Source organism: Pecten maximus, chromosome 12, assembly GCF_902652985.1.
Source record: "Pecten maximus chromosome 12, xPecMax1.1, whole genome shotgun sequence".
NCBI lineage: Eukaryota > Metazoa > Mollusca > Bivalvia > Pectinida > Pectinidae > Pecten > Pecten maximus.
Window position 1 is genome coordinate 18,751,111 of NC_047026.1, and position 26,229 is coordinate 18,777,339.

General features: G+C 36.9%; 1 protein-coding gene across 2 annotated transcripts; it reads left to right on the forward strand.

Moving 5' to 3' along the window:
• Positions 1 to 1,350: 1,350 nt before the first annotated feature.
• On the forward strand, positions 1,351 to 25,973 carry LOC117339739 (delta-1-pyrroline-5-carboxylate synthase-like). Of its 2 annotated transcripts, none has more exons than XM_033901452.1 (15): positions 1,351 to 1,703; positions 12,265 to 12,586; positions 12,901 to 13,038; positions 13,350 to 13,454; positions 13,800 to 13,964; positions 15,423 to 15,641; positions 16,202 to 16,364; positions 17,685 to 17,828; positions 19,221 to 19,438; positions 19,834 to 19,971; positions 21,716 to 21,911; positions 22,330 to 22,451; positions 23,708 to 23,894; positions 24,265 to 24,360; positions 25,623 to 25,973. In XM_033901452.1, exons 2-15 carry the CDS (start codon positions 12,272 to 12,274, stop codon positions 25,838 to 25,840), a joined length of 2,424 nt encoding a protein of 807 aa, XP_033757343.1. In that variant the 5' UTR covers positions 1,351 to 1,703; positions 12,265 to 12,271; the 3' UTR covers positions 25,841 to 25,973. The 2 variants fall into 2 exon arrangements, with proteins under 2 accessions (XP_033757343.1, XP_033757344.1); XM_033901453.1 differs by having other exon boundaries at positions 1,352 to 1,703; positions 13,800 to 13,952.
• The last annotated feature ends 256 nt before the right edge of the window (positions 25,974 to 26,229 follow it).

The window sequence follows — 26,229 nt, forward strand, 5'->3', positions numbered from 1 at the left end:
AATATTCTGTGTTGCGCAGTTTTGATGATACTTTGACCATTATGTTTTATTTATACACAGGAACAACTCACACTTTATTTCCCCAATATGATGCTTCATTTCATACATAAACAATAACCAAATGGGGAAAATATCAGTGTATTTGACAATTTCAAATTCTGGAGGGACGATGATATTTTATAAAAGGTTGATTTCGAAAGAAAATTTACCCCAAATGTGTTAGTGACACCCCAAATTCTTTATTTGTGTTCCCGTGTTAATATACAAATGTACCTAGTTGTCGTCCATAGTGTAGATCTATACAAACATAATTATAATATGTTCTAAGTAAACCTTGTCCCATTGTACAAATTGAGAGCAATTTCCCAAACCGGATATAAATATTTGCATTTTATCAGTGGTGCAAGTGGCTTTTGGGCGATATATATTTTTGTATTGTTATATTGAATTAATCGTTTGAATAAGATCTTTATATTTCATTTTACATTATTACTCTTAGACTGGCTACTAGCACCAGAGACATATATATATGTCTCTGCTAGCACATGAGTTTGTGAAATAATTGCCCAGATAAATTTGCACTGTACGCTACATTATTCCCTCCTTCGATTGAGGAACACATTTATAGAGTTCAATCTTATCTATAATATTAATAATAGTCTAAAGACACTGACCAGTCCGAGTATTATACCCTTTCCACTTATGTAAGTGGACTTTCCTTTAGTAGTACATACACTTGAACCCCTATAATCACGTGACAAACACGCGGCCCCAACGAGGCAGACATGCAGAACATTCGGATCACATGCAGAACACCGCCACGTGTGTACTCTATAAATTTACTTTCACGATCTTCCTCCATGTCGTCACTGCGTGAAGCAATGAAACTTTATTTTTAAATTTTCCCGACTCTCATTTTTTTTCTTATTTGCTTGTTTAGTTCTGTGATCCATTGTTTAATCAAGAAAATTGCGGTCCGCTGTGCTGTGTGAATTAATTAATATCATTTAATCACATTAAATTATTTTCCTACTGTAGAAACGTATGTGAATGTGCCTCTCTGTCTATTGTAACATTTAGCACTGAGTAAACACTGTACCTTATCAGCACGTTAACCTTAAATATGGAGTATTCATATGTATGTATAAAAAATATGTAAAGATATCTTCAATGCTTATGATTGTCTGTATTTATTAATCAAATGAATTGCATAATAATACATACATGTACATATAATATGTGTTAAATACACACAGAAGTGTTGCGGAAGTTTGTGATAAACATATGCCCGCTATGGTATAATTTACAGGAATCTGCTACAGTCGATAACTTCTATTCGCTACAAATACTGAGGTGATTGCATCATGGTCTCGCACTGAAAACACTGACTAAAACGCTGCTTTAGCTGAAAATAAACGAGGATTGCGTCAGCGGGTCCTGGCAGTAGTTGTACTGATAAGGTAGACGGCATATAGGACATCGAATTCAGATTTGATCAAGACGGTTCAAAGTCTAGCTAGTGAACGACCCTGTAGTGAAGTGATAGCTGACGATACTTACTGGAATTATATTATACGAGTTCTCATCAGAACACAGACAGGAACATAGTGTCACTCAATCACGTCCATACATGGATTATTAGACGAGAACAACTGTGGGTTTATATAAAAATAACCGGATATACATGGTAGATACATCTGTTGGTAAGTAGACTATAACTATAGTACAAAGATGCTGATACAAAGGAATGGAGTTGTTTAACATCAATATATAGTTAGTTTAAATCAATTTCATTGCAGATAAAAGCAAATAGATTGGACAAAAGTTATTCGGCAACTTACCTACGTCATTTCCGTAACAAGGGTGTATTTTGTCATGCAACAGATATTGTATTATAACGAAGACGGAGATAAAGATAGGAAGGAGATAAGGAACAAAACAAAAATAGAATGTGTTTTGTAAGGTGCAGAACATGTATGTGGTTTAATCAATATATAAATCTTTTTATCAATGTAACTTATATATGTTTTAATTAACATCTTGCCATAGTGAGGTTTAGCTATTACTAGTTTCCATTTAAAGTTTGTTATTTCTTTGAAAAATCTTATGTTTATTTAGTTAAATATCTGCCTATAGGGGGCAAGGATAAGGTGTATCGTTAGATATATGACAAGTCACTGTAGTGGTGTATGTTAGATATATGACAGGTTACTGTAGTGGTGTATCGTTAGATATATGACAAGTCACTGTAGTGGTGTATCGTTAGATATATAACAAGTCACTGTAGTTGTGTATCGTTAGATATATGACAAGTCACTGTAGTGGTGTATGTTAGATATATGACAAGTCACTGTAGTGGTGTATGTTAGATATATGACAAGTCACTGTAGTGGTGTATCGTTAGATATATGACAAGTCAGCGCTGTAGTGGTGTATGTTAGATATATGACAAGTCACTGTAGTGGTGTATGTTAGATATATGACAAGTCAGCACTGTAGTGGTGTATGTTAGATATATGACAAGTCACTGTAGTGGTGTTTGTTAGACATATGACAAGTCAGTGTAGTGGTGTATGTTAGATATATGACAAGTCAGCGCGGTAGTGGTGTATGTTAGATATATGACAAGTCACTGTAGTGGTGTATCGTTAGATATATGACAAGTCACTGTAGTGGTGTATGTTAGATATATGACAAGTCAGTGTAGTGGTGTATGTTAGATATATGACAAGTCACTGTAGTGGTGTATCGTTAGATACATGACAAGTCACTGTAGTGGTGTATCGTTAGATATATGACAAGTCACTGTAGTGGTGTATCGTTAGATATATGACAAGTCACTGTAGTGGTGTATCGTTAGATACATGACAAGTCACTGTAGTGGTGTATGTTAGATATATGACAAGTCACTGTAGTGGTGTATGTTAGATATATGACAAGTCACTGTAGTGGTGTATGTTAGATATATAACAAGTCACTGTAGTGGTGTATCGTTAGATATATGACAAGTCAGCGCTGTAGTGGTGTATGTTAGATATATGACAAGTCACTGTAGTGGTGTATCGTTAGATATATGACAAGTCACTGTAGTGGTGTATCGTTAGATATATGACAAGTCAGTGCTGTAGTGGTGTATCGTTAGATATATGACAAGTCAGTGTAGTGGTGTATCGTTAGATATATGACAAGTCACTGTAGTGGTGTATGTTAGATATATGACAAGTCACTGTAGTGGTGTATCGTTAGATATATGACAAGTCAGCGCTGTAGTGGTGTATCGTTAGATATATGACAAGTCAGTGTAGTGGTGTGTGTTAGATATATGATAAGTCAGCGCTGTAGTGGTGTATCGTTAGATATATGACAAGTCACTGTAGTGGTGTATGTTAGATATATGACAAGTCACTGTAGTGGTGTATCGTTAGATATATAACAAGTCACTGTAGTGGTGTATGTTAGATATATGACAAGTCACTGTAGTGGTGTATGTTAGATATATGACAAGTCACTGTAGTGGTGTATGTTAGATATATGACAAGTCACTGTAGTGGTGTATCGTTAGATATATGACAAGTCAGCGCTGTAGTGGTGTATCGTTAGATATATGACAAGTCACTGTAGTGGTGTATGTTAGATATATGACAAGTCACTGTAGTGGTGTATGGTTAGATATATGACAAGTCACTGTAGTGGTTTATCGTTAGATATATGACATGTCAGTCCTGTAGTGGTGTATGTTAGATATATGACAAGTCACTGTAGTGGTGTATGTTAGATATATAAAAAGTCACTGTATTGGTGTATCGTTAGATATATGACAGGTCAGTGCTGTAGTGGTGTATGTTTGATATATAAAAAGTCACTGTATTGGTGTATCGTTAGATATATGACAAGTCAGCACTGTAGTGGTGTATGTTTGATATATGACAAGTCACTGTAGTGTTGTATGTTAGATATATGACAAGTCGCTGTAGTGGTGTATCGTTAGATATATGACAAGTCACTGTAGTGGTGTATCGTTAGATATATGACAAGTCACTGTAGTGGTGTATCGTTAGATATATGACAAGTCACTGTAGTGGTGTATGTTAGATATATGACAAGTCACTGTAGTGGTGTATCGTTAGATATATGACAAGTCACTGTAGTGGTGTATGTTAGATATATGACAAGTCACTGTAGTGGTCTATGTTAGATATATGACAAGTCACTGTAGTGGTCTATGTTAGATATATGACAAGTCACTGTAGTGGTGTATCGTTAGATATATGACAAGTCACTGTAGTGGTGTATGTTAGATATATGACAAGTCACTGTAGTGGTGTATGGTTAGATATAGGACAAGTCACTGTAGTGGTCTATGTTAGATATATGACAAGTCACTGTAGTGGTGTATCGTTAGATATATGACAAGTCACTGTAGTGGTGTATGTTAGATATATGACAAGTCACTGTAGTGGTGTATGGTTAGATATAGGACAAGTCACTGTAGTGGTGTATCGTTAGATATATGACAAGTCACTGTAGTGGTGTATGTTAGATATATGACAAGTCAGCGCTGTAGTGGTGTATCGTTAGATATATGACAAGTCAGCGCTGTAGTGGTGTATCGTTAGATATATGACAAGTCACTGTAGTGGTGTATGTTAGATATATGACAAGTCACTGTAGTGGTGTATGTTAGATATATGACAAGTCACTGTAGTGGTGTATGTTAGATATATGACAAGTCACTGTAGTGGTTTATGTTAGATATATGACAAGTCACTGTAGTGGTGTATCGTTAGATATATGACAAGTCACTGTAGTGGTGTATGTTAGATATATGACAAGTCACTGTAGTGGTGTATGTTAGATATATGACAAGTCACTGTAGTGGTGTATGTTAGATATATGACAAGTCACTGTAGTGGTGTATGTTAGATATATGACAAGTCACTGTAGTGGTGTATGTTAGATATATGACAAGTCACTGTAGTGGTGTATGTTAGATATAGGACAAGTCACTGTAGTGGTGTATGTTAGATATATGACAAGTCAGTGTAGTGGTGTATGTTAGATATATGACAAGTCACTGTAGTGGTGTATGTTAGATATATGACAAGTCACTGTAGTGGTGTATCGTTAGATATATGACAAGTCAGCGTAGTGGTGTATGTTAGATATATGACAAGTCAGTGTAGTGGTGTATGTTAGATATATGACAAGTCAGTGTAGTGGTGTATCGTTAGATATATGACAAGTCAGCGCTGTAGTGGTGTATCGTTAGATATATGACAAGTCAGCGCTGTAGTGGTGTATCGTTAGATATATGACAAGTCACTGTAGTGGTGTATGTTAGATATATGACAAGTCAGCGCTGTAGTGGTGTATGTTAGATATATGACAAGTCACTGTAGTGGTGTATCGTTAGATATATAACGAATCACTGTAGTGGTGTATCGTTAGATATAAGACAGGTCACTGTAGTGGTGTATCGTTAGATATATGACAAGTCAGCGCTGTAGTGGTGTATGTTAGATATATGACAAGTCAGCACTGTAGTGGTGTATGTTAGATATATGACAAGTCAGTGTAGTGGTGTATCGTTAGATATATGACAAGTCACTGTAGTGGTGTATCGTTAGATATATGACAAGTCAGTGTAGTGGTGTATGTTAGATATATGACAAGTCACTGTAGTGGTGTATCGTTAGATATATGACAAGTCAGTGTAGTGGTGTATGTTAGATATATGACAAGTCAGTGTAGTGGTGTATGTTAGATATATGACAAGTCACTGTAGTGGTGTATCGTTAGATATATGACAAGTCACTGTAGTGGTGTGTGTTAGATATATGACAAGTCACTGTAGTGGTGTATGTTAGATATATGACAAGTCAGTGTAGTGGTGTATGTTAGATATATGACAAGTCAGTGTAGTGGTGTATCGTTAGATATATGACAAGTCAGTGTAGTGGTGTATGTTAGATATATGACAAGTCAGTGCTGTAGTGGTGTATCGTTAGATATATGACAAGTCACTGTAGTGGTGTATGTTAGATATATGACAAGTCACTGTAGTGGTGTATGTTAGATATATGACAGGTCAGTGTAGTGGTGTATCGTTAGATATATGACAAGTCAGTACTGTAGTGGTGTATTGTTAGATATATGACAAGTCACTGTAGTGGTGTATGTTAGATATATGACAAGTCAGTACCGTAGTGGTGTATGTTAGATATATGACAAGTCAGTACTGTAGTGGTGTATCGTTAGATATATGACAAGTCACTGTAGTGGTGTATGTTAGATATATGACAAGTCACTGTAGTGGTGTATCGTTAGATATATGACAAGTCACTGTAGTGGTGTATGTTAGATATATGACAAGTCACTGTAGTGGTGTATGTTAGATATATGACAAGTCACTGTAGTGGTGTATCGTTAGATATATGACAAGTCACTGTAGTGGTGTATGTTAGATATATGACAAGTCACTGTAGTGGTGTATCGTTAGATATATGACAAGTCACTGTAGTGGTGTATCGTTAGATATATGACAGGTCACTGTAGTAAAATATATATATGCTAAGTGTGTAGTGAGAGTCTGAGATGATGCAATCACAGTAGTAAAATATATATGCTAAGTGTGTAGTGAGGGTCTGAGATGATGCAATCACTGTTGTTAGGCAGTCGGAACGGGGCGCATGCTCTGTAGAATGTCACAAAGGAATTTATGACATTTGTGTTAGTAGCGGACATTAAATTACCATCATTATGACATTAACTATTCTCTAAGTAAGTCTATACTCTATACAGCGCAATAACACATTAGCAGGTCCCTCGCGGGATCCGTGTTATTGATGGCAGTGTGCCTGATGACCATGGTTCTCGTGATGTAAGGCCAACTTTTTAACATTATTTTTGCATTGTTCACGGTAGACAGGTAGGGGTAGGGCCAATATTTTACATGTCCTTGTCGTCATCTATGATGTGATTAATTCTATGGTTAAATGTGTGCGATGACATACAAATCTACTGTCTGTCTGTCTGTCTGTCTGTCTGCCTGCCTGCCTGCCTGCCTGCCTGCTTGCCTGCCTGCCTGCCTTTTTTGTCTGTCTGTCTGTCTGTCTGTCTGCCTGCCTTTTCTGTCTGTCTGCCTGCCTTTTCTGTCTGTCTGTCTGTCTGTCTGTCTGTCTGTCTGTCTGTCTGTCTGTCTGTCTGTCTGTCTGTCTGTCTGTCTGTCTGTCTGCTCTGTCTGCTCTGTCTGTCTGTCTGTCTGTCTGTCTGTCTGTCTGTCTGTCTGTCCATTTTATTCATATTTATCAAGGCATTATAATGAATATATTTCTGGAATTAGAAAAGAAGTTTCATAAAATCAATTTGTACCCTTGGTTAGATTTTGGTGGTCATCAGTTAAGGTTAATAGATCAAGGTCAAACACTTGATCGCACGCATAGTACAACGTACTTATAGTGTCCCGTGTATCTTCCATTGATTTAGTTCATTTAATACCATAGTTGCATAAAATGTATTCCATATTCATAAGCAGTATTTCAGTAAAGCTCGTGTTTCTGTAATTAGAAGCATTACGAGATCCCCTGATTATTAATAATATTAGCATGTTGGGTTTTTTGGGTTTTTTTTTTTTTACATCATTACGGCCTGTCAGCGGACAAGCTATCCTCTGATGTCTATACACGCGACATCTGGTGAAGGGTTTTACATGATATATATTACTACGAGGGAATGAGATATATTTATCTCGTCTTTCTCATTTATATGCACATACAGTAACTGTATACCTAACGTAAACCGGAAAACTGGAATGTATATCGCAGTGCACTATGGAGCTGACACTGCAGTAGGCTTGAGTTAACGCGCACTGTGCAGAAGTTAACATAGCAGTTCACTCAGGTAAATATAGTTCACTGAAGTTAACACTGTAGTACACTGGAGTTAACACTGTAGTACACTGAAGTTAACACTGTAGTACACTGGAGTTAGATTGTAGTGCAAGGGAGTTAACACTGTAGTACACTGAAGTTAACACTGTAGTACACTGAAGTTAACACTGTAGTACACTGAAGTTAACACTGTAGTACACTGGAGTTAACACTGTAGTACACTGAAGTTAACACTGTAGTACACTAGGGTTAACACTGTAGTACACTGAAGTTAACACTGTAGTACACTGGAGTTAACACTGTAGTACACTGAAGTTAACACTGTAGTACACTTAAGTTAACACTGTAGTTCATTGGAGTTAACACTGTAGTACACTAGGGTTAACACTGTAGTACACTGAAGTTAACACTGTAGTACACTAGGGTTAACACTGTAGTACACTGAAGTTAACAGTGTAGTTCATTGGAGTTAAGATTGTAGTGCAAGGGAGTTAACATCGAGGTTCACTCAACAAAACAAAATAAACTCTCCAATATCACATGTAGTGCGATACATCATTGTGATACGGGAAAGCTTGTAAGACAATTAACACCATACGAATGACCGCAACAGTTGTGTAACGGTTTTAAATAGGGGAAGATCTAGTTCGATAGAGTTGTATTAACTGTTAATGATCCGCTTTAAAATACTGTTCATTTTGAGTGTGGAATATTTCAACCATTCCCAAATATGTATTACAAAGGATTCTTGTCAAGTATAGAGATGTTCTAGAAAATAACAAAAACAAAGAAGGAGTACATGCTGAAAGAGCTCAGCTTCTGTTGGAAGAAAATCGGTTGAAGATATTAAATGCTCCCACAGAAATTGATGAGAATCAGGACGGTGTGCACGGAGTGTGACGAGGTGTACAAATATAATTATTTACATATCTGGTATGTACTCTCTATTTGGCGTTTCCAGTGATGTTGACGTATTTAGACTTTTACATTTCTGTGAACTTCAGTCTGGTGCGTAGGGATACATTGTTGACAGTGAGTGAGGTTGGGCCCCGATTCGGCATCAAGTTTAAACTATGATTCAAATCAAAGCATATATGAATACGTAAATTGAAGCTGTAAATGCATAAAATACCTAACGGAAATGGAACGAAAAGATGATGTTATTGTGGAACTATATTCGGTTTACTTAAGCATTGATGTCAATTTTTTTAGTTTCATAGCTACGCAGATTCATACAGTTTGCAAACAAAATTTGTTTCATACTCCGATGAAACTAAAAAAAATGACACCAATGCTTAAATGAAAAAAATCTCAACCAATCAGAAAGCCGCATTCTGCGTACAAACAATGGAAAATTAATTATTTCCTATTGACAACTTTTCTCAACCAAATTGGAATCAGCTGTTGCCAGACTATTCCGTTAGTGCTTATTGGTTGGTTTTTGTTTAACGTCCTATTAACAGCTAGGGTCATTCAAGAACGTGCCAGGTTTTGGAGGTGGAGGAAAGCCGGAGTACCTGGAGAAAAAAAACACCGGCCTACAGTCAGTACCTGGCAACTGCCCCACGTAGGTTTCGAACTTGCATCCGAGAGGTGGATGGGCTAGTGACGAAACCTTAACCACTCAGCCACCGCGGCCCCCTTCCGTTAGTGCGTGACTATTTAATTTGTTTAAGTAGTAAAAATGAAACAAATGTCAAACTTTAAATATAAGATTTTTTGTTCACTGTTGTGTACTAGCAAACAACAACAAATATTTCGGAAATAAGTTCTTTTAATGCCTTAAACAGTCATAACTACCAATTTTCATCCACTCTAGGATTTATGTTCGCTTTCACTCTGTAGCAGAGTTTATTATAAATGTGCTACAATGTGTGTTTTCTGTGTGTGTTCACATGTGTGCTTTTAAACACATTCGTGAAAACTATTTTTGAGTTACAGGGATTCGAACGTTCTTTTTAGCTTATTTGAAAAACATCGATCTATTTTATAGACTTTGATGTCCTTTTACATGTACCTTACTCTCTTTGACATTGATATCACAAAGTTCACATCAACTGTTCGTTATATTTTTTTTATTATTTTAACCCACTTTTTGATTTAATGATCTGAATATACAATACAAATGTATTCTTTAAAAATGAACATTTTATCTGATTTTAAACTCAAATCAAATAGAATTACAATATATTGTTCGGCCCTAAATGACCTTAGCTCTCGATGGGCCGTAAAACCCCAACAAGCAAGCAAACAAAATGTGTTTTATGTGTGTGTGTGTTTTATGTGTGTTTTTATGTGTCCTATATGTTATGTGTATGTTTTCTACGTGTATAGATGACATAACAATTTAATATATTGATTCGTTGACCTGTGACATTCAAGGCAATAACTGAACTGAAGAACTCAACCATCAAATTAATTAGGCACCAACGTAAGTTTTCTCCCAACCGTTCATATTTATCTACACTTGTACAACTGACCCATTCCACCACGAGGCAAGTGGAATATGGATACCTTGTCCCATTCACCAAGATACAAGTGGAATATGGACACCTTGTCTCATTCACCACGAGGCAAGTGGAATATGGACACCTTGTCCCATTCACCAAGATACAAGTGGAATATGGACACCTTGTCCCATTCACCACGATACAAGTGGAATATGGACACCTTGTCCCATTCACCACGATACAAGTGGAATATGGACACCTTGTCCCATTCACCACGATACAAGTGGAATATGGACACCTTGTCCCATTCACCACGATACAAGTGGAATATGGACACCTTGTCCCATTCACCAAGATACAAGTGGAATATGGACACCTTGTCCCATTCACCAAGATACAAGTGGAATATGGACACCTTGTCCCATTCACCAAGATACAAGTGGAATATGGACACCTTGTCCCATTCACCACGATACAAGTGGAATATGGACACCTTGTCCCATTCACCAAGATACAAGTGGAATATGGACACCTTGTCCCATTCACCACGATACAAGTGGAATATGGACACCTTGTCCCATTCACCACGATACAAGTGGAATATGGACACCTTGTCCCATTCACCACGATATAAGTGGAATATGGACACCTTGTCCCATTCACCAAGATATAAGTGGAATATGGACACCTTGTCCCATTCACCAAGATACAAGTGGAATATGGACACCTTGTCCCATTCACCACGATACAAGTGGAATATGGACATCTTGTCCCATTCACCAAGATACAAGTGGAATATGGACATCTTGTCCCATTCACCAAGATACAAGTGGAATATGGACACCTTGTCCCATTCACCACGATACAAGTGGAATATGGACATCTTGTCCCATTCACCAAGATACAAGTGGAATATGGACATCTTGTCCCATTCACCAAGATACAAGTGGAATATGGACACCTTGTCCCATTCACCAAGATACAAGTGGAATATGGACACCTGTTTGCATTCCACTACGATGCAAGTGGAATATGGACACCTTGTCCCATTCACCAAGATACAAGTGGAATATGGACACCTTGTCCCATTCACCACGATACAAGTGGAATATGGACACCTTGTCCCATTCACCAAGATACAAGTGGAATATGGACACCTTGTCCCATTCACCACGATACAAGTGGAATATGGACACCTTGTCCCATTCACCACGATACAAGTTGAATATGGACACCTGGTCGCATTCCACTACGATACAAGTAGAATATGGACACCTTGTCGCATTCCACTACGATACAAGTGGAATATGGACACCTGTTCGCATTCCACTACGATGCAAGTTGAATATGGACACCTGGTCCCATTCCACTTGGAGTCAAGTGGAATATGGACAACTAGTATTCCATCACGAGGCAAGTGGAATTAAAAGTTGATCCGATTACACTGCGAGAAAATTAGTGTATGATAATACCAACGCATTAGGTGTCAGATTCAAGAGGTTTCACTTTAATATCAGTCTATCCATCTACATCTATACATTATATACAGGTTATTGTCAAGTTAATGGCGTAAACTCATGTTAGATATATGACAAGTGTGTATTTATCACATATATATATATTATCAACCATCAAGTGTGTATCCGGAATTATAATTAATATCATCTGTTTATGTTAGTTTATATATTGTTCCGTAATTTGTGTCCGTCCATCACCGGAAGTTGTTTTTATGTTTAGTTGAGAAGAATAAAATATAAGTTGGAGGCAGCACGTGTTCGAGATTTTCTATATTGTACACACAGCCAAGCAACCCCCAACACAACATGAGATTTTCTATATTGTACACACAGCCAAGCAACCCCCAACACAACACTCAGACAATAATCAGAGTTTGAATACATTTAAACAATACTGTTTTGTTACAGGTAAATAATGTATCGGGTTCTACTAAAACAAGGATATCCAGTGTCCGGAGGGCGGTCCGTGTCTGTCGCACGGTCAATTGCGGAGGTTTGTGGATGTGGTCAAGCTAGACGCCCATATGAACTCGGCTACGTCACATCCGCCTTGACAAGACATGGAATGGCGATGTCATTCGGAACATCGGTTAGACGAGGTCAGAAGCATCATATCCGAAGTGACCTTCCGGAGTCAAAACGTGTGATTGTCAAACTTGGCAGTGCTGTTATAACGAGAGAGGATGAGTGTGGCTTGGCACTTGGACGTTTGGCTTCAATTGTAGAGCAGGTCAGTCAGTAATTTAGAGCATACAACTCCAAAATCTGTCATGTGGCTGTAAAAGCACTAACAGTGGAAGATTTTTCATGGAGGACATATTGCAAGTCCCCATGGTCTGCCGTAATCAGCATCTCACGTTTTATTCATTTTGATTAGTGACACGGTCCAGCAGATTATATATATTTATATACAGACGTTCGTTTGAAATCTAATGTTGAAAATTGTGATTTCAATGAATTATGGGAGATTACACTTCCCCATCCATACTTCATCAAATTGTCAAATGCAGAATCATTCTTTCGTTTATGTAAACATTGTACCAGGTATCGGAGTTACAAAATCGTGGAAAACAAATGATGATGGTCACCAGTGGCGCCATAGCGTTCGGGAAACAGCAGATGAGACAGGAACGCATAATGTCTATGAGTGTACGCCAGACATTGGCTAGTGCCACCAGACATGTAAGACATACGTCATCAGTCTTTTACGCGTAGTAATATGTAACTGTTTTGTTTATAATAACACTTCCGCCGGAAGTCCCTATAAAAATCCGATGTTTTATTAAAAATGTTTGTTTCCAGTGAGTTTTCCCATAAACCTGTGATTTAGATACAATGACGAAGAAAAAATGTAAACTTGAACATAAATCCTTCTTTTTATCCCGTGGATGTCGATTACTGGCATTTTCATCTTAAGTTAGCACAGCAAATAAGATAAATTCAACCGATAACTCTTCAAAAGTGTATTCATTTATTTGACGTCTTTTTTCCAGACCGGTCCTTTGATAGAGCCACGAGCTTGTGCAGCAGTCGGACAAAGTGGCTTGATGTCCCTCTATGAGGCGATGTTTATGCAGTATGGTGTAAAAACTGCACAGGTTAGCTGTTACATCAACTAATTTACAACAGAGGTCACGTGATTGTTAGCTATTATGCAATCACCACATTACAACATTTAGTCAATTTCCAGCCCGAACGGAATTTACCGAGATATGTCTGTGATTGTCCACCATGTCCATCACGATTTCCTTCAAACATGAAAAAAACGAACAAAAAACAATTGAAGGAGCAGATTTTGAGAAAGTGTTCATCCTGTCTGCGGTATGAAATACGGTATATGGTTCTATTTACATCCCTTTATATTAAAGCTTGGGACATTTGACAATCCTAATATTGGCGTCGTAAACGAGATCAGTTTTGAAGGTGTTCTTCTTTTTTAACAGGTGCTGATAACGAAACCTGACCTGTATCACGAGTCTAGTCGAATGAATCTCATGGAAACTTTGATGGAGCTTCTAAACCTAAACGTCGTTCCCATCCTTAACTCAAACGACGCTGTGTCACCACCACCTTTAGCTGACCAAGACCTTTCCGGGGTAGGTTCTCAGGTAACGACACTACTAACCAGACATATAGGACGTCACTTGTAACATACATGGCGTTATATATGGTCACGTGTAAAATACAGGGCGTTATATAACCTCACGTGTAAAATACAGGGCGTTATGTAACGTCACGTGTAACAAACAGGGAGTTATATAACGTCACGTGTAAAATACAGGGAGTTATATAACGTCACGTGTAAAATACAGGGCGTTATATAACGTAACGTGTAAAATACAGGGAGTTATATAACGTCACATGTAAAATACAGGGAGTTATATAAGGTCACGTGTAAAATACAGGGAGTTATATAAGGTCACGTGTAAAATACGTAACGTTATATACGTGGCGTTATATAACGTCACGTGTAAAATACATGGATTTATATAAGGTCACGTGTAAAATACAGGGAGTTATATAACGTCACATGTAAAATACAGGGAGTTATATAAGGCCACGTGTAAAATACAGGGAGTTATATAAGGTCACGTGTAAAATACAGGGAGTTATATAAGGTCACGTGTAAAATACGTAACGTTATATACGTGGCGTTATATAACGTCACGTGTAAAATACATGGATTTATATAAGGTCACGTGTAAAATACAGGGAGTTATATAACATCACATGTAAAATACAGGGAGTTATATAAGGTCACGTGTAAAATACAGGGAGTTATATAAGGTCACGTGTAAAATACAGGGAGTTATATAAGGTCACGTGTAAAATACGTGACGTTATATACGTGGCGTTATATAACGTCACGTGTAAAATACAGGGAGTTGTATAAGGTCACGTGTAAAATGCAGGGCGTTATATAACGTCACGTGTAAAATACAGGGAGTTATATAAGGTCACGTGTAAAATACAGGGAGTTATATAAGGTCACGTGTAAAATACAGGGAGTTATATAACGTCACGTGTAAAATACAGGGCGTTATATAACGTAACGTGTAAAATACAGGGAGTTATATAACGTCACATGTAAAATACAGGGAGTTATATAAGGTCACGTGTAAAATACAGGGAGTTATATAAGGTCACGTGTAAAATACAGGGAGTTATATAAGGTCACGTGTAAAATACAGGGAGTTATATAAGGTCACGTGTAAAATACGTGACGTTATATACGTGGCGTTATATAACGTCACGTGTAAAATACAGGGAGTTATATAATGGTCACGTGTAAAATGCAGGGAGTTATATAACGTCACATGTAAAATACAGGGAGTTATATAAGGTCACGTGTAAAATACAGGGCGTTATATCGGGTCACGTGTAAAATACAGGGCGTTATATCGGGTCACGTGTAAAAATTCTTGGTGTTATAAAACGTCACGTGTAAAATACAATGCGTTATAATACTTCTTGTCTTCCACAATAAAGCAGACAATGCGGTCGGTGCATTGTTTTTCATGTCTAACTACTCAATATTTTAAATCGAGTTGACCATACCTTTACAGGTGATCAGTCTGAAGGACAACGACAGCTTAGCCGCCCGCCTGGCGGTGGAAATAGACGCCGACCTGATGATAATTATGTCTGACGTTGACGGACTATACAACCGACCGCCTTCCATGGACGGGTCGTGTCTTCTCCACACATTCTGTCCGACCAAGCAAGGAGCGGGGGTCGTGTTCGGGGAGAAGTCGAGAGTGGGACTTGGGGGAATGGAATCTAAGGTAAACTTGCTTGAATACGGAAATACTTTGTTGGAATACTGAATAAGGAAAACTCTCTTTAATTCTTCAAAAAAGCGTCAAGAAACTTTCTTATTCTCTTTATACTGCAGGAACTGTACGATTATAATTAATGCTTTGTTTCAACAATATTTTTTAAGTAGCATGTGCCTGACCCGTCATGCCCAATAACACAACAATATGCAAGATTACGTGGCGGATTAAAATCCGAATACAAAATTGTCAAACGTTTCCATAATTGTCATAATATACATGTATATTTGTCATAAACGGTACATATGTCAAAACACTTTAACATGTAAAGCATGTCTATCCTTTCCAATCATAAAATTTTTGGTTTTCTGCATCGAGAACTTAAATTTACTTTTGAAAAATCTCTTCTATAGTTTAAACTTGAAGAACCCATCAGGTAAAGTTCGTTGGTAAAGTCTGATTGTAATATTAATCGTCGTCAGTTTATTTATCCATTTTCTGTCTTTCCCTACCCCTTTCTCTCTCTTTATTATGTCCTTGTTGTACCATTGATTATCGTCTCTCGTTAGGTACGAGCAGCCACCTGGGCGTTAGAAAATGGCGTCTCTGTTGTAATTTGTAATGGGACAGACAATCGAGCGATAGCTAACATCATTGACGGGAAGAAGATAGGGACGTTCTTCACCAAAGAAGAACCACGAGGGGCTACGGTCGAGGAGCAGGCTCTACAAGGTTTCTAAAACTATATAATTCAATCTTGCTTGTAACAAGTATTTTCATTGGCTTAAAATTTATCTGAACCCATAACGTAAAAAGTGAGGTCGTCGTTTGTAACGTCGCTTTTTATTGGCTTATTTAGGGGCGAAATAATTTCCACGAGAAAAGAGTTCGTCAATAAATGTGGATTACTAGAAGGATTGTGTTAAATTATAAGTATTAACTTGAACATATTTGTATGTAAGGGAGATAAAACTAAAACACGGAGTGTGCTCAAAATAAAACTGCAAAACGATTTATGATAGTAGTATAATTCTCCAGTTTTTGTTTTTTGTTTTAGCTTTATAACATAGAAATATATTCAAGTTAATCCTGAAATTACATCGCTTTTATTATTCGAAAGATAATTGGTTACAGCTTCCTATAATGATACTACAGTACTGCTTCAAACAAAAATCAATAAAATGGCACCCACAGTATTCAAATAAAATGAAAACAGCGCTCTAAAATGATCGGTTTTTAGACCGAAAGTTACATACACAATAGAGGCGTATTACAGTAGACTTTTCGGGATGCAATGGATTATTTGATCACTTCATATTTAAAAGATAAGAAGAGAAGCTCAATTTTGTTTGGATTGTTTACAGCGAAAAGTATGTAACCTTTGGCATTGTATACAAATATACAACAGTTAATTTATGTTTTCAATCGATCATTGGTCGGCGATGTAGCGCCTTAGAGTATACCGAATCAATACCAGTCCGTTGTCTATTTTATTTCTAATTATTTCACAATAACGAATGCCTTTCGACGCTCTTTAAAATATTGATAAAAATCGTAAATCCGTTGAAGTACAAATGAAACGAAATAAAAAATATGCCGATTTAATCATTTTGTTCATCGTATTACATCCAGATTACAATATATGCCATCGTGACATTCCTACCTGCATGTTAAGTAGTTAGTGTACACAAACATGGTTTCATCACTATGTCCATATCTAGTATTACATATATTTCCCCTCTATTCCCATATCTAATATTGCACATACATGTATTTAATACATTTAAAATAGAACATACCAACTGACGCACAGACCAAGGTATGGAATAACTAGGTATGGATTTACAGGTATGGAATTACAGGTATGAAATTACAGGTATGGAATTACAGGTATGGAATTACTAGTATCCTATACATTTATCATATCAAATTGTTTGATATTATCTAATTAATTCAAGATCAAATGTATGTTTGTTTGATACTAGAGATAAAAGGCAGACTAGCTTTAAATTTATCAAATAATGACTCTTTCCTTCTTCAATATTTTGATAGCGCGAGAGGGAAGTCGACAGCTTCAAGCGATTGCACCAAGCCAACGAACTGCTATTATTAACAGACTAGCGGACTTGTTGCTGGAGCGGACGCAGGATGTACTGGCAGCAAACAGGCTAGACGTCAGTTTGGCGGAGGAGAAAGGTAAATAGAATTTTACGGCGGAAAAAACCACGAAAGTATTTTGGTTTATTCATAGGTTATTGTACCAAACAGCAGTATCCGATATAGTCGGTGAGACGAAACCTGAAAATAGGCGGAGTTATATTTAGCCAGGAAACCAGTAACTAACTAAAGCTGACAGAACTCTGACGAGAGTCGGTGAGACGAAATGGTAGTAAACAAGTAGGTAGCTAACGTCGACAGAACACTGACGAGAGTCGGTGAGACGAAACCTTGCAATAGGCGGAGCTATGTAGCCAGTCAACCAGTAACTAGCTAACACCGACAGAACACTGACTATAGTCGGTGAGACAACACTAAACAAAAGATGTCATGTAGCCAGTTAACCAGTTAACATATAGATATCACCGACAGAACACTGACGAGAGTCGGTGAGACAACACTAAACAATAGATGTCATGTAGCCAGTTAACATATAGATATCACCGACAGAACACTGACGAGAGTCGGTGAGACAACACTAAACAATAGATGTCATGTAGCCAGTTAACATATAGATATCACCGACAGAACACTGACGAGAGTCGGTGAGACAACACTAAACACTAGATGTCATGTAGCCAGTTAACATATAGATATCACCGACAGAACACTGGCGAGAGTCGGTGAGACAACACTAAACACTAGATGTCATGTAGCCAGTTAACATATAGATATCACCGACAGAACACTGACGAGAGTCGGTGAGACAACACTAAACACTAGATGTCATGTAGCCAGTTAACATATAGATATCACCGACAGAACACTGACGAGAGTCGGTGAGACAACACTAAACAATAGATGTCATGTAGCCAGTTAACATATAGATATCACCGACAGAACAGAAGTCGGCGTAAAGTAGGCGACAAGTAACTAATACTGACTATTGTCGGTGAGACGAAGAACTTTAAACTAACTAATTAACTTGCTAACTAACTTATAACTAACTAATTTACCATAAGATCCGCTTAAACGATCAGGACAACTTTCCACGTCTGACCACGACGAGTGACGTAAGAAAGGTCTAGGTCTTCTTCAACCTACTGCAAGTACATCTGAGGCGACTGGTTCTACTGTATTATAGAGGGTATTTTTGTTTTCCTGATAAGAAAATACGTAATCTCACTACATTAGTTAATTAAAAACTATTTGAAAGTGGAACATTTTCAAGCACACCCTATTACTAAATAATTGATAATATTCGGGAATAATTTAATTTCGCTATATTAAAAACAAATGTACATTTGTATATAAGTGTTTACTGCAGAAAATTTTACACGACGTGTTGTCGAAATTTAATATTAGATCCGACGGAACCAACCCGATATATTACCCCAATGAAATTAAAGTAAACCATTTATATTATTGAAGGAATCGAGGGTCCCCTTGTTGCTCGTCTTGGTCTGACTGAGAGTAAGCTACAGACTCTTGCTACTGGACTACGACAGATCGCATCAGCCAGTGAGAACACCATAGGGCAGGTGTTACGACGAACGCGATTGGCTGATGGACTGGAGCTACAACAGGTCACGGCCCCACTCGGAGTGCTCATGGTTATCTTTGAATCTAGACCAGACGTTCTACCCCAGGTTAGGTATTCTATGCTGGTCACAATTGATAAGAGCATCTATTGAAAAAAATATATCAAATGTCAGAAAGATACTACATATCTACTATAAGGCACTACATCTAATTAAAAATTGACATCCTACCCCCTCTTTCAAAGTTTTTGCCCCGAACGCCGTTTTTCTTGCCAGTTTCTAAATCACCAGATTGCGGACACCACAAATCAAAATTTACAAACTGTAACAGAAAAGAGAGCTATTTGTTTATACTAAAGATCCAATACAAAGCTTCAGCATCCGAGTCCATCGCTTAAACTAAAGGACATTCCCCCTAGCTCGAAGTTGTGTACGACTGTTATCATATTTACAATGAATGTCTCAATATGACGTATATATATCTAGCCTTTCCCGTTTTGCAGGTTGCCGCCCTGGCTATAAGCAGTGGTAACGGACTTCTACTTAAAGGAGGAAAAGAGGCCGTCCACAGCAACCAGCTTCTTCATAGTCTGGTCCAGGAGGCCCTGCAACCATACGTTCCCAAGGAAACCGTCTCCTTGGTAAAGAACATGTTAATGTAAATGTTCCGATACATATTGTTACGGCATCACCTGTCAGATTATAGTGGTTTTTTACTGTTTGGTACCTTATCAAACTTACATTTAAGGCGACCGAGCTGGCCATTATCCGGGATTTGATACTGTACACCGCATTATATGGTGAAGTATTGAACGAATGAGCGGCAGATTTAGTCTAAAAAATAACAAGGATGAAATCTGCCTGTACGTCAAGGTTGCAGGAAAGCAACAGAGACTGTCCATATTAAAATATAATAGTAATTCCAACTCAAACTCAGTAAAACGAGGTCAAAATAATAAAAAGGTCTTCATTGACGACATCCGCCATGCAAATCTATGTCAAAATGAAAACTATGGTGTTGAAAACAGAATTATATCAACAAGCATAGAGCATGTCTTCATATCGAAGAAGGAAAAAGATTATTAACAAATTAGCTCGAACATTTTGCTATAATCTTCATCATCCCCCATTTCTCAATGCCTTCATTGCGTTGTTATATTTGCCCCATCAATAGTCAACATCTGTCACGGAATTGCGAAATTATTGTGTGGCAACAAGTCTTAATATCGAATCGACCGCACACGTAAACATCGTAGGTAGATGAAGCAGGGTTGTTACTAACTAGAAATGGAAAATTAACAATTGGAAAATAAAAAAAAATCACGCTTTTCATACAACTTAGTTGTACATGTAAACTGTCGCTGCTGGTTACGTTGTAAATAAATAAAGCATTATTTTCCTTTGTGCTAATGTGATACCATTATAAACAGCATATTTACCGCCCTGGTAGGTTAAAGTTTTTCCTACAGTAATATGTGAAGTAATAAACATGTCATATTCAAAAGTAGCAATGAACAGATATTTATCAGCAGTATGCAAACAACAATATGATACATACATGCAAGCAAAAACCCAATTATAACTCAAAACCAATAGACAAGTGCAAAATACGAAGGATCAAGTGTATCTCGCTAGAAAAAAAATGAAAATAGTAACACACCTGCTTCCCTTGAAACGATATTTACATGTCAGAGAGTGAAGGGATTGCTCCCATTATCAATATTGCATTGTTGACTGCTGACACAAAAATTCACAACGCAAAGTTTTCAGAGTATATACTAATGTATACACAAAGACAATATGACATCTCGTTGGGAAGTATTTGATTGCCTTGCTCGATATAAGGTTTTACCTTTACGATGCTCAAGATTATGTCTTGTAGTTCTGCTATCACCACTTTGATTCTAATTATGAGAGCATGACATTGGTTGGATTTTACCTGGCCTTTGCCGCGATGACATTAATTGGATTTTGCCTGGTTATTGTCGTCGATTACATTAGTTAGATTTACCTGGCTATTGTCGTCGATGACATTAATTGGAGTTTGCCTGGCTATTGTCGTCGATGACGTTAATTTGGATTTACCTGGCTATTGTCGTCGATGACGTTAATTTGGATTTTACCTAGCTATTGTTGTCGATGACATTCGTTGGATTTTACCTGGCTATTGTCGTCGATGAAACAGCAAAGGCTAATAACACCAGGTCTATTCATCCTTTACATCAATGTGATCTTAGTAATCTTAGCGATAAAGTCATCTTTTTCTTCATGTTTTGCCCTCGTTTTATTGACTTTGATATAGAATACTGGTTTTCGGTAGTGTCGTGTCCTTTCTTATATACTGTGACGTCATATATAGACTGACCTTGACACTTTATATTTCAGATCAGTAGACGCGAGGACATACACGACCTGATACAGCTGTCGGACTACATAGACCTGGTCATTCCTCGGGGTTCCAAGGAGCTCATCCGGGACATTTCGGATCATAGCAAAGGAATCCCCGTCCTAGGTCACAGCGAGGGTGTATGTCACGTGTACGTGGATAGAGAAGCAGACATTGCCACGGCAACCAGGATAGGTACAGTTATACATTGCATTAACCGATGTACATTATACAATAGAGAAATCCAAGTCACCATAATCCACCGCAGATATAATATTCGTCGTGATAGTTTTTATCTGAAATTTGAAGTTCTTGGTAATTATGGAACAAACTTTAAATTTACCTACTAGCTGTAAAACATGTAGTTCCATGCGCTCTAATGTTGAATTTATACAAGAAAGCCAAACAAAACATCGCATCTTCTGTTTTTTTTTTAGTGAATTCAAGACGTACTGTCCCTTCAGCGTCTAGAAAAATAGTCTTTGTAAAATGTTCTGCCTATATCTGCCATCACTCACTATGTCGTGGAAGCTGATTTTATAGATTTTGGCAAAATATTTAATATCTGTTTCATTTTATGTAAATGTTACCTATCCTTGTATCATTGTCCTAGTGTGTGACAGTAAATGTGACTACCCGGCCGCATGTAACACAGTAGAGACCCTCCTCGTCCACATTAACATGTTTGGTACCCACGACTTCGACACCCTCGTCGACACCCTCAAACAGAATTCAGTGAGTATTAGCTGTGACTCTGTAAGAAATGAAAATATCATGTAACACTGGTCATTCCGTATACAACAGGCAGAGGCAGATTTAGTGTTTATGAGGACGGGGTTATTGAAAACAAAAATTGTAAAATATCCTAGATGATAAAAGTGTTTTGTACATTTATAGAAACATTATTTTTGAATCTTTGGTTTTTTTGGGGGTTTTTTTTTTTGGGGGGGGGGGGGGGGGGGTTAACGTCCTATTAACAGCCAGGGTCATTTAAGGACGTGCCAGGTTTTTGAGGTGGAGGAAAGCCGGAGTACCCGGAGAATCGAGAATGCCATATGTGAATAATTTCAAATAAATAGCATCCCGTTCTTGTCGTATAATACACACAATTTATACAACTGGACAATGGACAATTTTCTAAATGATGACCAAGAGAGTATGATAAAAAATTCCGTGTGAGTAAGAATACCTTATGATGCCATAATCCTTAGCTAAGGACCTTTGACATACATGGAAAATTACTTGATGACATCCTATCATCAACTAAGGACCATGGACATTGGAAAAAAGTTCATAGACCGTGATACAAATATAGATTTTTGATACAGCATATTCATTACACAAAAAATCATTTTTATCAAAATTTCACCGTATTTCTTTAATGTTTATGAGTTAAGAAAAAAATGTAACCAAGCATTTCAATACTGTATAAAATGATGTGAAATAAGGCAAATGTTCATGTAATACATGCATATAAAACAGGCGGAGTTTCCTTGATTTTATTAATAACACAGGGAGTACATCCTGTTGATAAAGCTTAACATTTTAACTTACATCTATTTTAAATATCTATTTCAACCTCTGGTGAAACAACATATGATAAACCCGATATGCAAATGAAACCGTAATTTTAACTCAATATTGATTAAAGGGAGACAAGTAACGATCACACAGATGTGTATGGGGACTAATGAAGAAATACAGGGATAATAGCATAATGTGTTTCTCAAATCTTTCTCAATTTACCATCATTTTCCAACTAATTTGAATTATAAACAAGACAGTGACGGGCTTAATACATTACATTTAATTGTTCCACCTTAGACACACCCACTAACAAATATCAAATTAATATGGCCTTTGTTAGCCCTGGCACCATGTCTGGTGTAAGTAATTAAACTACACATAGTGTCAGGGCCAGAGGAAACCCAGGCTAGTCATATGTATACATGTTAGCCAGTACTTAGGGTTTTATATTGGAATCGTTACAGGTAAAGATATACGCTGGTCCAAGACTGGCCAACAAGATGAAATTTGGCCCTCCTCTTGCCAGATCTATGCACATAGAATATGGCGACCTTGAACTGACCTTGGAACTTGTTGATGACGTAGAGGATGCAATATCACATATCAATAAATATGGAAGTTCTCATACTGACACCATCGTCACAGAAAATGGTAATATACCCGAAGACTAAGTGTTCCAAATACTAACTAATACAAATCAATAGAGAAGAAAAGGTGAAAAAAAATGGAATACCAAAATAAAAAAAAAATAAAAAAAATAAAAAAAAAACTGTAGAAAAGAACAAAAATATTATCCTATGAAATACCATTATTTAAGTAACTATTTGCATCGGATAGAAATTTTCTAGTGAGAAATACAAACAAATATCGATCGTTAATATTAAAGAATTATTGATACGGAATATTCATCTTATTTCATGATCATATACATAAACTTTAAACACTTCTGTAACTTTTTTTCTCTATATGAATAATTTTGATTTAAAGGTACTGGTCCGTTTATGCGTTGTTTTTCTTGCAGAACACACAGCCGAAAGGTTCATCCAAGGTGTTGATAGCGCCTGTGTGTTTCACAATGCCAGCACTCGCTTTGCGGACGGATATAGATTTGGATTGGGTATGTATCGGTTATATTGAATTAAATCAAGTGTGCATGAACATTTAAAAAAAAAACACATCCTAAAATGTTATTGAACATCTGTTTATCATATTAATAGTCTTGTTTATACTGACAAACTTTAATAAAAGTTTTTGTTTTATGGAACAAGAATGATTTATGATATCAAAGCTTTCACGTACAGAAATAACAAAACATTGAGAGAGAAAATAGTCTTTATTTTCGCAAAGATAAGCAGATGATGATTAGCACACCAGTAACAATACTTGCCATTGAACACAATGCAAATACACTGTAATCAATAACTAACGCAGTCCTAATTTAGTAGAATGCGTCAATCCCGAAAACTGCTAAGATAAGATTACCGCCAAACTATGTATGTTTACAGTAAGTAAGCAAGACGATGTAATTATTTGTGGGGGAAATACGTTTAACGGCTGTTCTAAAATAGGATCAATTAACGAGGCAGAGTAACAGAGTTAATATATTTATAAAATGACAACGAAATCCGAGGTTTATTGAACGAAAATTAACTGAGAGAGAATATCTCTAATTGATGAATCAGAATAAATCATAAGCACGAAATTGATGGATACGTGTTTAAAATGCATTTAAAAAAAAACACTGGCTTAGGCAACAATGATAAACTGTGAGAACGTCATAGATTTGTAAAGTAATACATATAAATGCTTTGCAAACAAACATGTCATATTGCACAATATGACATGTTTGTTTGCAAAGCTCTGGCATCTATATCGACCATAGACACCAAAAAAAAGACAGTTTAATGCTTATATTTACATTCTCGACATATTCGTTTTGTTATATTTGAAAATTAGCATAAGAAATGCCAATATTCAGCGATTTCGTCAATGGGGTTCGACAAATAGAACAGCCTATTTTTTCAAAATTAATTTGTCATGTGCAGATTGGCAAACAAAAAAGTGCATTGAAATAATACGAAAAAAACACAGTCTGTTCAATTTTTTTTATTATTTGTGTAACAATATTGTATAAAATGTCTTTTTGATACTTTTTTATTAACATGAAAAACAATTTATGTTAGTTACAAGTAGTTCCGGTGGGTAAATATATTCATGCGCGGCATGGATTGATGTCACGTTTTGGGTGTCAATTATGGTCACATAGACTGCAAATCTTTTTACTGAGTTTATATCGTGGCTTTGCCACCAAAATGTAAATATTGAACCATTTACTCTCGGAGACGTTTTTTTACGCTCTGTTGTATTTATCTGGCCTAGGTGCTGAGGTTGGCATAAGTACGACCCGTATCCATGCCCGGGGACCTGTAGGCGTGGAAGGACTACTCACGACAAAGTGGCTTCTCCGGGGGTCAGGGCAGACGGTCCAAGATTTTAACAGTGGGAACTGCCAGTACATACACGAGAAACTGCCTATAGACAATATCAAAAATCACACGGACGACATAGAGGAGGAAGTACAAGCTAGCAGAGCATGACGTAAACTTATGTAAAATAATTTAATTATAACTTACACATAATCATTAATTTGTCTTTTTTAATAACTGACTCCATTTAAAATGTTCATGGGGATTTAGCAGGGGTAAAATAAATACACTGTATATCATCTGATTTTTTTTTATTTGTTATTATCTAAATGTGGATTTGAAGCCACACGGGGAGCAAAAGGATGAGATGGTAAGAGAACAGGATCGCCTACTCTGCCTTTTTATCAAGCGTAAAATTCCAAAGAGCTTTATTTGCAAACTCTTATTAGATAATTATTGTAAAAACAAATTATTTCAGTGCAATTTTACCATAAAGTATACACATAAGAAACTTGCACTTGTTTAACTCGAATCCCTGTATCAACTCATCCTTTGACTAG